The sequence below is a fragment of the Peromyscus leucopus genome, chromosome 4 (assembly GCF_004664715.2).
Source record: "Peromyscus leucopus breed LL Stock chromosome 4, UCI_PerLeu_2.1, whole genome shotgun sequence".
NCBI classification, from domain to species: Eukaryota; Metazoa; Chordata; class Mammalia; order Rodentia; family Cricetidae; genus Peromyscus; species Peromyscus leucopus.
The window spans coordinates 6,712,193-6,726,326 of NC_051066.1; the positions used below are offsets into that span (position 1 = coordinate 6,712,193).

The 14,134-nt window shown below is 55.7% G+C and overlaps 1 protein-coding gene across 5 annotated transcripts; it reads right to left on the reverse strand.

The window, feature by feature from the left end:
• Positions 1-1,217: 1,217 nt before the first annotated feature.
• On the reverse strand, positions 1,218-13,518 carry Ak1 (adenylate kinase 1). Of its 5 annotated transcripts, none has more exons than XM_037204559.1 (7): positions 13,391-13,518; positions 7,044-7,081; positions 5,676-5,711; positions 5,207-5,370; positions 4,292-4,408; positions 1,597-1,788; positions 1,231-1,449 (listed from the first exon to the last, which is right to left on the reverse strand). In XM_037204559.1, the coding sequence occupies exons 2-7, from the start codon at positions 7,048-7,050 to the stop codon at positions 1,381-1,383; spliced, it is 585 nt and encodes a 194-aa protein (XP_037060454.1). In that variant the 5' UTR covers positions 7,051-7,081; positions 13,391-13,518; the 3' UTR covers positions 1,231-1,380. The 5 variants fall into 5 exon arrangements, with proteins under 5 accessions (XP_037060453.1, XP_037060454.1, XP_037060455.1 ...); XM_037204560.1 differs by lacking the exon at positions 13,391-13,518 and adding an exon at positions 13,340-13,364; XM_028884734.2 differs by lacking the exon at positions 13,391-13,518 and adding an exon at positions 9,833-9,932.
• Positions 13,519-14,134: the final 616 nt, after the last annotated feature.

The following is a 14,134-nucleotide window of genomic DNA, read 5'->3' on the forward strand; positions in this document are numbered from 1 at the left end:
GTGTGTGTGTGTGTGTGTGTGTGTGTGTACATGGCATTGGGGTGAGTTGTTAGAGTGATGTGACCCTTCCACTTTCCTAAAGTCAACATGGGGACAGAGGAGCAGGTGTAGAGACCTCACCCCCAGAGCCTGGCCTGGCAGAAGCCTGTCTGGTGATGGCTGACCTCTCCCTCCTAAGGTTCATCTGTTTGAAGTTCTTCAGTACACTCACTTTCATGACTGAAATACCTTTATTTTAAAGGACAGCTTAGATGATGCAAAAGGAAAGTGGCCCCACTGGCCGGAAACAGAGGGACTGAGCACCGTCACCCCCAGGGGCAGGTGTCCCTGGGGCACTTGTGGCAGCTGGCTACCGGCTATCTGGGCCTAGAGGGGGAGTCACTAGTGATGGGGTCAGGGGTCAAGGACAAGTGAGCACCAACAGAGCCTTCCTATGTGACGAGAGGTGCCAGCTCTTCTGGGGATCCCTGGGTGTCCTCTCCAGGTTCCGGGCCTGGTGCTTGATCTCACATCCATGTCTATGACAACTCACACCCCTTGATCAGTTTGTTCTTGTCCTAACACTGAGGCTAAGGGTTGGGACACATCCTAACAGAACCATTTAGAAATGGAAACGGCTCAAAGGGTGGTGAGTCTCCTCCTCAGGAAGGCCACCCCTGTGCATCTCACATAGTGGCGGCGCCTGCATCTGGTAGCCACCCGGCCCGGTGTGGCCATGCCTTTTGCCCACTGCAGCCGAGGCCCCAGTCAGGCACAGAAACCTCAACTGGGAACGTAGCTCCGTCTGTAGAGTTCTGGCATGGTGTACACAAGGCCATGAGACTGATCCCCGGCACCCCATAACCAGGAGTGGTAGCAGCACACAGCTGAAATCTCAAGTGGAGGCAGGAGGATCAAGGTTGCCCTCAGTTACATAGCAGTGTGAGGCCCAGCTTGAGACACACGAGATGCTGTCTAAAGAAAAAATAAAAAATTAAGCTCACTCCAGAGAGATGGTGGCTCAGAGGCAAAGCCATTCAGCAAGGCTATGAGGAAGGGGCCGAGTTTCAGAGCCCAGGAGCCCCTAGGTCTGACACGGCTTGGCTCAGGAAGGGCCTAGGATCCCAGCAGACAGCTGGGCTGAGGCACAGGCAAGGATGGGCAGGCAGTGCTGGAGCCTGGCTGTGGCGGCATGAATCACCTCCAGAGGAAGCAAAGAAGAGGGAGTGAGCCCAAACGTCCTTGGCAATTCCTTTAGTGCTCGCATGTCCATGGAACAGGATAAAGTGGCTTCCTGTGTCTGTGCACAGCCCAGCAGGGTGGAGGCGCTGGGCTTGAGCCAGGCTGCCTGGGGTCAGGGGGCAAGGGTGGGGCAAGCTGGGAGCTGGCCAAGGGCTCCAGTTACTTCAGGGAGTCCAGGTAGGTGCAGACCTGGGAGAAGACAGAGTCCACCTCACCTTCGGCATTGACCTGTGGGGATAGAGACGATGAGGGCAGGGATGCCATGGCCGGATCCACACAACCCCACTACAATAGCTACTCACTGAAGAGGGGGGAAAAGGAGAAACTGAGGCAGAGGGAGAGGGCTGGCCTAAGGTCCTACCATAAGGTCCCCACCTTGCGCACAATGCCGCGCTTCTCATAGAAGGAGATGACGGGCTCTGTGGCCTGGTAATAGGTCTCCAGCCTCTTCTTGATGGTCTCCTCATTGTCATCCACACGGCCACTGGTCTCCCCTCGCTTCAGGAGTCGTTGGGTCATGGTATCAGCGCCTGCATCCACATACAGCAGCAGTGTGGGCTGTCCAATCTGCAGGGTGGACATGGTGTCAGCAGACCATTCCTGGTTCCACCTCTGCAGCCCTGCACGAGACCTGTTCAGGACGTCAGGCCCTTCCCCAAGGCAGCCAGAGGCCTTCCTAAAACAGTGACCCCCGTCTCTCCTCTGTTCAAAATTCTTCCACAGCTTCCTAGAAATCTAAGAGAAAGCCCCAAATCCTTACCAGCTTGAGAGCACCTATGTGTCATGCCCCTGCCCCCTTCCCTCAGCCCAGAGGGGAGCGGAGGCCTGGATAAGACTTGACTGACAAAGGAACCAGAGAGGAACAGGGTGGAGACTGTTAAGGAAATCTGAATGATGTCACCGGTATAAGCCACTCATCACAAAGATGGCTTGGAGAGGTGAGGAATAAGGCCTGGCAGACCCAGACCTCGGTTCAGCTACCAGTGCCTCTCCACAGTGTCCCCTGCCCAGGCTGGGCCCTGCACTCAAGCTGACAATGGCTACCCTTCCCTTTCTAGACCACACCATTCCTCGGAGAGGGGAGCCTGGCACAGGCGAGGCTGGGCTCGAGCAAGAAGGACTCTAGGTCTTCCTGGCCAGAGGGAGGGAACCACCCTTCTCTGTTTAGCCTTGGCCTGGGTTGGGACTTCTATCCAGCCTCAGAGCTCTCTGTCCTTCAGAGCCCAGCTGAGTCAGTTCCCCAGAGTCTCTAGGCAGCTGTCAGACTGTCACTCACAGCTCCTCTCCTGCCTCTGTCCAACCAAGTAACCTGGGGGCAGGCTACTGGCCCCACTGAGTTTGGTGTCTGCCTCCCGGGTAGTTAGGATTTAGGGTGATAAGCATCGGCTACCTTCAGGCAGGAGTGATCAGGCCACCTGCTGACCACGGACAGTTCACCAGGTTCTTCTCTTACAGAAGAGCAAAGGTCAGACCAAGGCTGCCACCCCCTGACCATCAGCCATGAGGTGCCGACATCCGCTGAGTCCACAGGACCAAACACAGCAGACTGTATCCATGCTTTGGAAGGTAGTGGGGCTATGATAACAGCTAAATCTCTGGGCAGTGCATCCCTGACTGGAGCCTCAGTTTCCCAGCCTGGAAATGGGCATCTAGGCTTAGGAGTGGGTCCTGGACACTGCCCACCCCAAAGCAGCTCTGGGCGTTTTAGCCTGCACAACCAGCCACTTCCAGGCCCACCCTCCTCCTTTAGTACAGTTCTGGCACCCCCTAGTGTCAAGATCTGAGAACTTCGGTTACTTGGATTCCCAGAGGACGCCATCAAGCCCTGGGTGAAGCCTGTAGTCTCTGGCTATTATCATGATAGGACTGCCGGGCACTTTCACTTGCTGGAGGTGGCCCTGAGGGTTGCAGGTGACCTCACCCAACTGGGGAAACGGGGAAAGACAAAGCATGCCTCAGGGTAGCTGCGGGCTCTGTGGCCTCAACTCCCATTTCACAGATTGGCGAGCTAAGGCTCAGGGCAAGGCAAGCACTCTCTTGAGGTCTTTCAGCCTCTTAGGGGTTGTGACATACAGTCCCCTGCTCTGGCTGGGACTCAGAGGTGTGGGCAGGAGTGTGGCTGGAGATGCTCTGTCCCCAGCCCACCAGGACGCCCGATTATCTCTCCGCCTCACCCTTGTCACCCCGCCCCCGGGGACTCAGCACCTATAGCCCCACAGTCCCGTGTGGCTTTATATGGTATAAATGTATGCAAATATGTGTCAGCATGTGAATTAACATGCATGTACCCCTGTAGTGCGTGCTACATCCAGAGCACATATGTGCATGTGTGTGCAGAGCACCCAGCCTTATGCATGTGTATGCATCCTATGTTACCTATTGTGTGTGTAGGTGTGGATCACGTGCACAAACGTCTGTCTGTGCACATGTGTGTTTGGGGAGGTGTCACTCTATAGATCTTGTTTTCCTGATGGACAAAGGCTTGTGGAATCTTAGGACTGTCATTCTTGATGCCAGCTCTTCCCAGCCAGAACTCAGAGGCGGTTAAGAGACTGGGATGGCAACCCCGTGACACCTCCTGGGGGGGCTGGAACCCCAGGTGTTGGTCACCTCTGGCCTTCCTGTCTTCCTCTTCTCGGGGTTCACTAGACGAACAGCAGCCTGTGATCCTGTTCATATTGTCGCCTCCCTCGGCTCCCTGGCTTGGCCCTCCCGTGGCTGGCCTGCCCCAGCAGAACTTGCCAGTTCTCTGTGCTGGGAAAAGAGCATGGATCCTCTCCCTGGCAGCAAGGTTCCAGTCAGTGTTCCACACCCTTCTTCCACGTCACGCCTGGTCACTCTGACCCCTCTTCTGTTCCCCCAACAGCGGCTTTACCTTTCCAACATGGCCAGTGCAGCCGACCGACCCTTGGACAGTGCGTTTGTGGGATGGCAAGCCCCACAAGGACGAAGTCTCTCAAATCCTCATGCCTTCCCCACCCTCACCCTGTAGCCTCGGCCCCCATCCCCCTTCCTCCTTCCCAGCGGCGCCCCGGCCCTGGGCAGCAGCAGCCAATCAAGGGCCTCTTACCCGCTGTTCGAACTCCTCCCCCTGCTTCACTTCCCTCGGGTAGCCGTCAATCAAGAAGCCATTGGAAGAGTCCACTTTGGCCATCATGGCGTCCTTGAGCATGTCCAGCACCGTCTCCTGTTGGGCGGCACAGCGAACCCTGAGCCTTCTCTCCCGCCCCTGGGGCCTTGGCCTAGGCGGGCCCCCCACGCCGTCCTCTGAGTCCCGGGAAGCCACTCTCTCCAGGGTTGGGCTTAAGTGAACCCCCTTCTTCCAGCCAGGAGAGGTCCTGAGCCTGAGGACACAGCTCCTGCAGGCCTTCCTGTTCCCACCCTCACCAAGCCCGGGGTCCTCGGGAGGGGACAGACGGGGACACATTCGGCCTATGATTCTAAGCATGACATAGCATGAGGGGTAAAGAAGGGGACCAGTGGGTCAGCAGGATGGCTCAGTGGTTAAGGGCATTTGCCACCAAGCCTGATGGCCAGAGTTTGGTCCCCAGGACCCACATGGTGGAAGGAGGGAACTGGTTCCTTCAAGCTGTCCTCTGACTGCCATATGGGTGCTATGGAGCATGCACACTCCTCCCGATAAACCAAATAGAAGGGAGCCACTGCAGTATAAGGTTAAGGGGTCTGAACTGCAGGCTGGGGAGTCAGGAGGCCTGGGTGCGGACAGGGAAGACCATTCCAGCCATAACGGAGTGTGGTTGAGACAGAGCCAAGGCACTAGGGGATGAAGAGTGGGAGGCCGGGTCTTAGTAATTTCTGGAAGCAACTTTTGGCCGAGGGCCATGGGGAACCACAACAGGCTTCTGAGATCGAGAGGGCCTGGTCAACCTTGGCAGTGTATCCCAGGCTTTGCCAGCTGACCCCCAGGGCCTCAGGCTCAGAGCCTCCACCCCCCCCCACCCCAGTCCCCACCAGAGCCCCTCACCAGTGGCACCAGCTGCCCCTTTTCCATGATGGATGACAGCATCTTGCCCCTCTCCGATCCCGAGCTGACTTCTGCTCGCAGCAGGTCCCCAGTGGAGAGATGGGTGTAGCCATATTTCTGCACAATCTTCTCACACTGGGTGCCCTTTCCTGAGCCAGGCCCGCCTGCAAGGATCCACACATTCAGAAACCCAAAAAAATGAAGCCCCGGGAAGGACAGGGGTCCCTCAATGAGAGAAAATCAGAGTTCAAAGAAGAGCCCCACAGGCCTTTAATCCCAGCACTTGAGGGGCAGAGGCAGGCAAATCTGAGTTTGAGGGAAGCCTGGTCTACAGAGTGAGTTCCAGGACAGCCAGGATTATGTAGAAAGACTGTCTCCCCCCCCAAAAAAAGAGCCCCAGGCCCAGACTTCTGCAGGCGCCTGCTCAGACCCTCCCTGCCTGCCCACCATGTGCTTGCCTACAACTCACCCACTACAAAGATGATCTTGGCTTTCTTCAGCTTCTCTGTGGAGAGAACAGGGAAGCAGGGCTCAATCACTGGCTAGACGAGCACACAGACACCTCTGTAACCCAGGCTTGCACAGTAAGCAGGGATGGGCACAGGGTGTTCTGGACCCACCCAGACAAAGCCTGAAGGCTAAAATCTCAGCTAAGAACTCAGAGGCGGTTAAGAGAATGGGATGGCAACCCCGGGGCACCTCCTGGGGGGGCTGGACCCCAGGTGTTGGTCACCTCTGGCCTTCCTGTCTTCCTTTTCTCGGGGTTCACCAGACGAACAGCAGCCTGTGATCCTGTTCATATTGTCGCCTCCCTCGGCTCCCTGCCTTGGCCCTCCCGTGGCTGGCCCGCCCCAGCCCAGCAGTACTAACGTGGAGCTGACAACCACAACGTGTGTTGCCATAGAGATGGTTGCCAGGGAGGAGGCCTGTGGGCAAATGGAACTCTTACTCAGACAGGGAGGTAAGCAGAATTCCCAGACTGCCTCCATTGAAGCTACAGCCCTGGTGGCCTGGGGTGCAGCTGAGCGGCAGAGTAGCAGGAGTCATATTCTGGGTCCCATACCTGATGCTTTGCAAAAGGACTTCGCCACCCATGGGGAGAGGGAAACTGAGGCCTACAGAGGGAGGGGCTTACCCAAGGGACATCTGAACCCAAACTAGAACCCGGGTCTTTCTCCTGGGTTTCCTCCCCTTAGGGAAATGGGGCTGGGCAGGGGCCTGGGCAAGAAGCAGCCGCTTCACTCTGTCCTTGACCCAGAGGAGGTGGCATTGATGGCTGCTGGGGGAAGAGGGCTTGAACTGTCGGGAAGCGGCTAAGGCTCAGAGGCAGCTAAGGGGCAGACTGGTGACCGGCTCACGTCTGACCAGCTCTCCAGAACCACCCAGGCAGAGGCCCAGTGCCAGGGAATGGTGCTGCCAGAAGCCAGAGCCCACCCACTCCAGGCACTCTGCCCACATCCCAGAGCACAGGAGCCGGGAAGACTCAAGACTGTAGGGTCCACCCCACTGGGAGACAGGGACACTGAGTCCCACATGTGCCTGCCCCACCCCCACACTCCAGCTTGGCGGTTGATACGGTTGGGATGGCTGCACTGCACAGACCCATCCCTAGCACCCCCTCCCCCCAAAAAGGGCAGGCTTGGCTATAAACACTGGCAGAGGTGAGCTCTGGGGCCCCAGAAGCCTGAGAGGCCTTGCATATTTGGTTTAGAAGCCAGGAATATTGTGACAGGCCAGAGGAGGAACCCTGGGGCTTCCTCCAACCCTTCCAGACAGTCCCTGTGAGAGCCCACCCCTTAATACATAGGCATTCTGAAGCCAGGAGGGGACTTCATACCTTCCATCCTGCTGAGGTCTGGGAGCTAGATCCGCACTCTGCAAACAAGGCACAGGCAAGGTGAGGGACTCTCCTTCCACGGAGCCCCACCCACAGTAGCGGCAGGTAAGTGCCAGGCTCCAACACGCAATTTCCAAAGCACCCAGAGGCCAAGAGGGGAGATGAACGCCCAGGAGGCAGAGTGACCTTGGAAAAGTCACCTTCCTGCTGGCTTCTACTGCCTCTGTCACCCTCCAGTGTGCCTTGGTCTGTTGGAGGCCCCTGGGTAGAGGTCACAGAGGGGTATAAACAGCAATATGGAGTCTACCGAGAGTCCCTAGTGCATGGGCCAGGTGCCTTGACAACGTTCTCCGGGGCACAGGAATGCTGGCAGCAGTGTCCTGCTTTCTTGCCTGGGGACAAGACCCAGAGACACTGCTGGAGCACAACTCTTTACAGTTTGTTGTTTTGTTCTGTTTAAGACAGGGGTCCTTCGTTGTAGTGCAGGCTGGCATCAAACTAACAGCACCCCTATCGCCTCGGCCTCTCTGGCGCTGGAGCTGCAGGAATGGTTATCACACCCGGCTCTGAGTGGTTTGTGTTGTTGTTGTTTTTAATTTCATGTGTTTGAGTGTTTGCCTGCAAGTATCTAAGTGTACCATGTGCACGCAGTCCATGAAGAGGCCACAGAGGTGTGCTGGCTTCTTTGGAACTAGAGTTACAGGTGGTTGTGAGCTGCCATGTAGGTGTTAGAAACAGAACCCAGGTCCTTTGGAAGAGCAGCCAGTGCTCTTAGCTGCTGAGCCACCTGTCCAGCCCTTTTCCAGTCACCTCGCCCAAAGCCCTCCCACTCACCCCACGGAGGACTTGCTCCACTGTCCCCGGCTGGCCCATCCTTTCTCCACAATTCCCAACCTCTCCAGCCTCTTCAGAACTCTTCCCTCGCTCCCTACCTGTCCCACCATCTCAAGACCATCAACACTGTTCTTGTCAGCCTTCTGGGTCCCTGCTACACACTTCTGTCCTCTCACCCTGGCTTCAGCCCCCCCCCCCCATTCCCACCTCTATAGTCAGTCCTACGTCCGCACGCATGCTCCCCACAACCCATCCCACCTCTGCCCTGCACATCATATCCCTACATTCTTTTCTCCGGCCTTTCTCCAACCTAGACCATAGCCTGCCCTCCCCCCAGAGCCACACACACACACACACACACACAGAGCAATGGGCAGATGTATTTTTTTAGCAAGCAACAACTATGTGACCCTTCTGCTCATAGCCTTCCATGTATTGTCCTCTTGGCTCCCTAAACCAGACTTGAACCTCTCAATCTCGCTGGCAGGGCCGAGGCAATCTGACCCTTGCTTCTCATCTGCTGCAATGTTACCCCCACCCACCCACCCACCCACCCGTCCACAGGCCTTCCAAGTACCACAACCAATTCTTGGGATGTCTTTCTCCAATGCTACTGGAGACCTCAGCTCAAGTCTCCCCTCCTTCAGGACGCCTTCCTAGACTCCCCCCAACAATCCCACAGGTGTTCTCTCTGAACTTCTGGTTGCAAGGCACCCCGCATAAAGTGCCAGACTATTCTCTTGCCCCATGGGCCTTGTTCCAGGCCCTGATTGGGTCTGGCAGGAGATGAACCCTGGACTGGGACCCTCATTCCATCATGCCCGCCACTTGGGGAGGGGACAGGCTTGGAGAGAATGACAGACTAGCCCCAGCTTCTGGCTGGGGTCAAGCTCAGGCCTGGTGCCCCAAACCAGACAAGGACCTTGAGCGACTTTGCATGGATCCACGGCCTGAGCTGCAGCCTCCAGGCCTGCGGAGTGTTCAGAAGGAGGCGCCCAGGGGAGGAGGAGTGTCCCAGGCTCTGGACAGCCACCAGGATGCCCTAGGAAGCCTCTCCACTCCACCTACCCCACCCCCTCCTGGTAACCTAAGCCCCCCTGCCTCACAGACACCTGCTACTTCCTTGGTCTAAAATAACTTAGGTCGTGAGGAGGTTTCCAGGAGGCCAGGGGTCCCAGACAGAGTAAGGTTACAGAGTAAGCAGTCGGGCCTTATAAGGCTCCCTGAGTCAGGGCCCCACTGACTCCTAATATGACTGAGTGGTCTTCTAGGTGGTTCAGGGGGCAGAGGCTCCAAGGGATAAGCATCTCCCATCTCAAGGCCTGGTTGTCTGAGATGCACGCTAACAGAAGCCCTCACAGACTGCAATCCATCGGGGCTCTAATCACAACTCCATCACTCAGCTGTGTGACCTTGGGCAGCCGCTGTCCCCTCTCGGGCCAGTCTTGCCACTGCTGAAGTGTCGTGGCTAAGCAGCTGACCAGAGCTGTGAGTCAGGCGCCAAGGCTCCTTCAGAGCCCCTGATCCAGCAGGAGGTACTGGCAGGGCTCCAGCGTCCAGAGGTCCCAGGTCCTCCCAACACTCAAAGTGACATTACAGCTCTCGGAGCACACAGGCTGCCCTTACCCAGGTCTTCTGTCCGTCCCCCTTCCCTTAGGGCCTCAGCAGGGATGTGCCAAGGGCACAGACCCGAAGCCCCAGTAACACCAGCAGGGACAAAGGAGTCTGGGAGGAGACACACACACACACACACACACAGCCACAGGCACCCAGAGCTGATAGAACACACATGCAAATACACAGTTCATAACCATGGATACAAACAACAAACACACAGGACACACAGAACCCAAGGGTAGCCTGACCGGAGCACCCCCACCTTCCCACAGGTGATGCCTCCCCACTCCCCTTGGGGGTATCCACACAGGCAGACAATGGAGCAGCCACACACTGACCTGGGGGAGGGTGTGGTGGGCACTAGGACCAGTGTGTGCCCTGCCCCGTCCTCTCAGCCGCCTGCAAAGGCGACTATTTATAAGGCTGTCAGTGCGCGCTCGCATGGCATGCCGGGAGCCAGCTCTCTGGCGAGATGGCAGGGAGAAGGAAGGGAGGAGGGAGGGGGGGAGGAGGAGGGGGAGGAGGAAGCAGGGACTCTGATGGGAAGCCCGGCGAAGAGTGAGCGTCCCCAACAGGCACCCCCAGGGACTGAACCTGCACACAGTTCTGCCACCCCCACTCTGTCCACATGACTCCCCATGGACAAGGGTTCTGTAGCTGGAGAAACTGATGCTCAGACAGATGAGTTCTGTGTGTAAGATCTCACTGTGTTGGTGGTAAAGAGGCCAGACCAGGGAAGTAAGGAGGGAGGGGAACCAGGGTATAGACCTTGGGGTTCAAAGGCCATAGTGCAGAGACCCCCTACCCTGAGACATCTTTGTTAGAGGAACTCAAAGAGTCTTTTCCAAGTCCCAAATATCTGGTGGTTAGGTAGACAACAAGCCAGCCCTGACCCCATGAAGCTGGAACACTTGAGCTGGGGACTTTCAGAAACCTCTGTGTATCCAGATGGAGGGGTTTCAGACCGCAAGAGCTCTCATTTGTGAGCACCTGGGTGGAGCACTATGCCACCACAGACCTCAGCTGTGCCCAGGGAACCCCTAAGCACAGAGCAGTACCCAGAGGCTACCTGAGGCTCCGGGCTGGGAAGCCATGTGCCTATGGAGCACTCTCTCTTCTGGACAACTGGCACAGGGTAATAGGTACTCAAAGCCCATCAGGGCAAAGCTGAGAGCCCAGGACCGTCAAGGTTCAGAACTAATGTATTTGACCATTGGCCCACGTGAAACCGGGCACTGGCTCCAAATGGCAAGGAGGGATGAAATCAGAAATTGTCTTGTAAGTACTAGGGAGCCACAGAAGGCTTGGTGTTGCCTTAGCAACAGCAGCAGCGTGGGTACCAAGGTGCCTGATCTAATTCCAACTCTGCCACCTGTGGCATCAAGCTACTTTACTTCTGCAGTTGGAGGCTGGGGGACAGATGCAGTGAGCCAGAGGTCCTGAGTTCAATTCCCAGCAACCACATGGTGGCTCACAACTGTGCTCCATCTCCAGGGGATCTGACACCCTCTTCTGACTTCCCACAGCACCAAGCACACATATAGCACACAGATTCATGCACACAAAAATCTAAAAAAGCTAAAAGAGGGATCCTCCTGTGGACAATACCTTGGCCCAGGGTGCCTCTCCTGCTGTGTACCTACAGTGGAGGCAGACCCCAGATTTTTCCTCCATACATCTCCCCCTCCTCTCCCCTGTCCTCTCTCCCTCTCCCCCCTCCTTCCTTTGAAACCTAATCTCACATAGCTCTTCTGATTCCGCTGCCTCCTGGGTGGCGGGATTACGAAACCGCCATGCCCAGTTTCTGTGGTGCCAAGGATGGAGCCGGAGCCCCTGCACACAAAGTAGGCTCTATTCCAGCTGGGCTCTAGCCACAGCCTTCTCATGATTGTTTTTCTCTTACATTCAATGTATGTGTGGGGCCACATGAACGTGTGGATGCACAAGTGCTAGGCACACTCGTGGAGGTCAGAGGACAACTTGCACAATTTCGGTCCATGTGAATTTCGGGGACTGAATTCAGGCTTGGCGGCAGCACGCACCATTACCAGCTGGGTCATCTCTCTGGCTCTGCGCTTTAAAAACCTTTTTTGTATAATCAGATTTGTTTTATATGTGAGCACTTTGCCTGCACACATGTATGTAGCTTGGTGCCCAGAGGCCAGGAGGAACTGGAACCTCTGAAACTGGAATTACAGATGGCTACGAAGCACCGTGTGGGTGCTGGGACTCACACCCCAGTCCCCTTCCAAGAGGACCTACTGTACTCCGGCCCCAGCTGTGAGCTATAGTGTGGGTTCTTGGAATCAAACTTGGGTCCTTGGTAAGAACAAGTGCCCATAACCACCACCCATCTCTCCTGCAGCATCATCACCATCTACATACGCCCGCTTTTTCCTTTTATTTTTTGTTTTTATTTTGTTTTGTTTCTGAGACAAGGTGTGCCTATATATCCCTGGCTATCCTGGAACTATGTAGACCAGGCTGACCTCAAATTCACAGATTGGCTTGTCTCTCCCTCCTGAATGCTGGGGTTAAAGGCATGTACCACTATGCTGGCTTTAGGATTTTATTTTTAATTTATGTGTATGTATGAGTGTATATCACATATTTGCAGGTACCTGTAAAGGCCACAAGAGGACATCAGATCCCCTGAAGCTAGAGTTATAAGGGGTTGTAGCCACTTGATAAGGGTGCTGGGAATTGAACCTGGGTCTTCTGGAAGAGCAACAAGCACTCATAACCACTGAGCCATCTTTCTGGTCCCCAGCTTAAGTTATTTTATACCTAGAAAATTATTATTATTATTATTTTTATTATTATTATTATTATTATTATTATTTGGTTTTTTGAAACAGGGTTTCTCTGTGTAGCTTTGCGCCTTTCCTGGAACTCACTTGGCAGCCCAGGCTGGCCTCGAACTCACAGAGATCCGCCTGGCTCTGCCTCCCAAGTGCTGGGATTAAAGGCGTGCGCCACCACCGCCCGGCTATACCTAGAAAATTCTATGTCAGGTGGTGGTGATGCACAATTTTAATCCCAGCACTCGAGAGGCAGAGGCAGGTGGATCTCTGTGAGTTTGAGGTCAGCCTGGGCTACAGAGTGAGATCCAGGACAGCCAGGGCTACACAGAGAAACCTTATCTTAAACAAAATAATAAAAGTTAAAACACTAAAATATATTCTGAGGGCCGGGGAGCTGGCTCAGCAATTAAGAGTGCCTGGGGCTGTTCCAGGGACCCAAGTTTAGTTCCAATCACTCCCAACAGCCTTTGGCTGCAGCTCGTCACTCTGGCTTCCCGGACCACCTGCATTCAATATGTACATGTCCACACACAGACACATAATTAAAAATAAAATTAAATATTTTGACTACAGGAAGAATTCCAGGGCTTGAAAACAAACCCCGTAGGGGTGAGAGTGGGAGAGGGTGGATGACCCTGGGGCAGCCATACTGAGGCTCACAGCTGGATCGGTGTGGGTTAGTACTGAGAGGGGATGGAGTGGGCATGCCCCAGGTCGACTGGTGGAGCACAACCACCAACATCCGCAGGAAACATCTGGATAGGAAACCGAGAACAGAAGGGAAAGGCTCTGCAGACAATTTAGGTGAGCCGCAATCGGAGGCAGGGAGGCCAGGGTCTCTGGCAGAGGAGGCAGAGACCTCAAATGCCAAATGAGGGAGGTTTGTTCCCGGCCAGGGAGTGAATGGGGATCCATGGAAGACTTCAGAGCCGTGGAGACCTGGGCTTCAGAAACCAGCACGTTTCCAATGGGTTCCACCTGAGGTGAGGTTTGGGGCTGGGGGACTAGGCCCTGGGCCTTCCAGCCCTCAGCTCAACTGACCTCCCAGTACCAGATCCATATTCAGCAATCTGACGTCCTCTTCATACCCACCTGTGGGCGAGCAGAGGTGCCAGTTTATGGGAGAAATTCTACCCAGGCACACTTCACAGGATCGTTTCAGCAGAAGCCTCTACATGGAGCTGGAGTGTGCTGTGTCTCAGGCCCACGCAGGGCTCAAGACACCCCTATTATGACAGCGTCAGAAGTCCCTGCCTCTCCGGTCCCTGTGTCGTGCCTGCATCACAGTGGTTGCTTAGTTACTGGCCCTGCCGCCTAGCCTGGCCTGCTGCGGCCCCACGGAAGGTGGCAGACAGCACCACGCGTTGCCGCCGTCAGGTGGGTAGTCCTGGCTGCTGGCCATCTGGCCCTGACTCCTGCCTTACCACTCTTTACTGTTGCTGGAGTTAGAGGTCCCGGCGGACACTGTTTCACGGAGGCCACCTAATATGGTTTCGGGCACCTGATGATTAACCACACGGGACAAGGAACAAATGCTAGGTGTCTCTCTTGCCTCCCCGCCCTGGCGGCCCACCATCTTGCCTGGCCGGGAGCCCAGGACAGCTCTCTCGGGCCCTCTGCAGCCTGTACTTGTCTCACACAGTCACCCTTTGTTAGGCCTGGCTCCCAAGGGAATCTTATCTGCTCCAACAGGCTGTAATATCCTCTGGAGTCAGGGACCCTTCACCTCCTGCCCGTCTGGAGTAAACAAGACTGCACTAAGAGGCTGGCAGCCATGTTCACAACCTGCCAAGCTCACTCTACCTGGAAGGTCCTTTTCCCTGCCCTCAGGCCCCA

Coding starts and splice junctions, on each gene's coding strand:
- Ak1 (XM_037204558.1), bottom strand. CDS start 6,006: ATGAACAGGATCACAGGCTGCTGTTCGTCTGGTGAACCCCGAGAAAAG. Junction 4,409..5,206: donor AGGGGCAGCTGGTGCCACTG/GTGAGGGGCTCT, acceptor GCCGCCCAACAG/GAGACGGTGCTGGACATGCT. Junction 1,450..1,596: donor AGCGCGGCATTGTGCGCAAG/GTGGGGACCTTA, acceptor CTATCCCCACAG/GTCAATGCCGAAGGTGAGGT.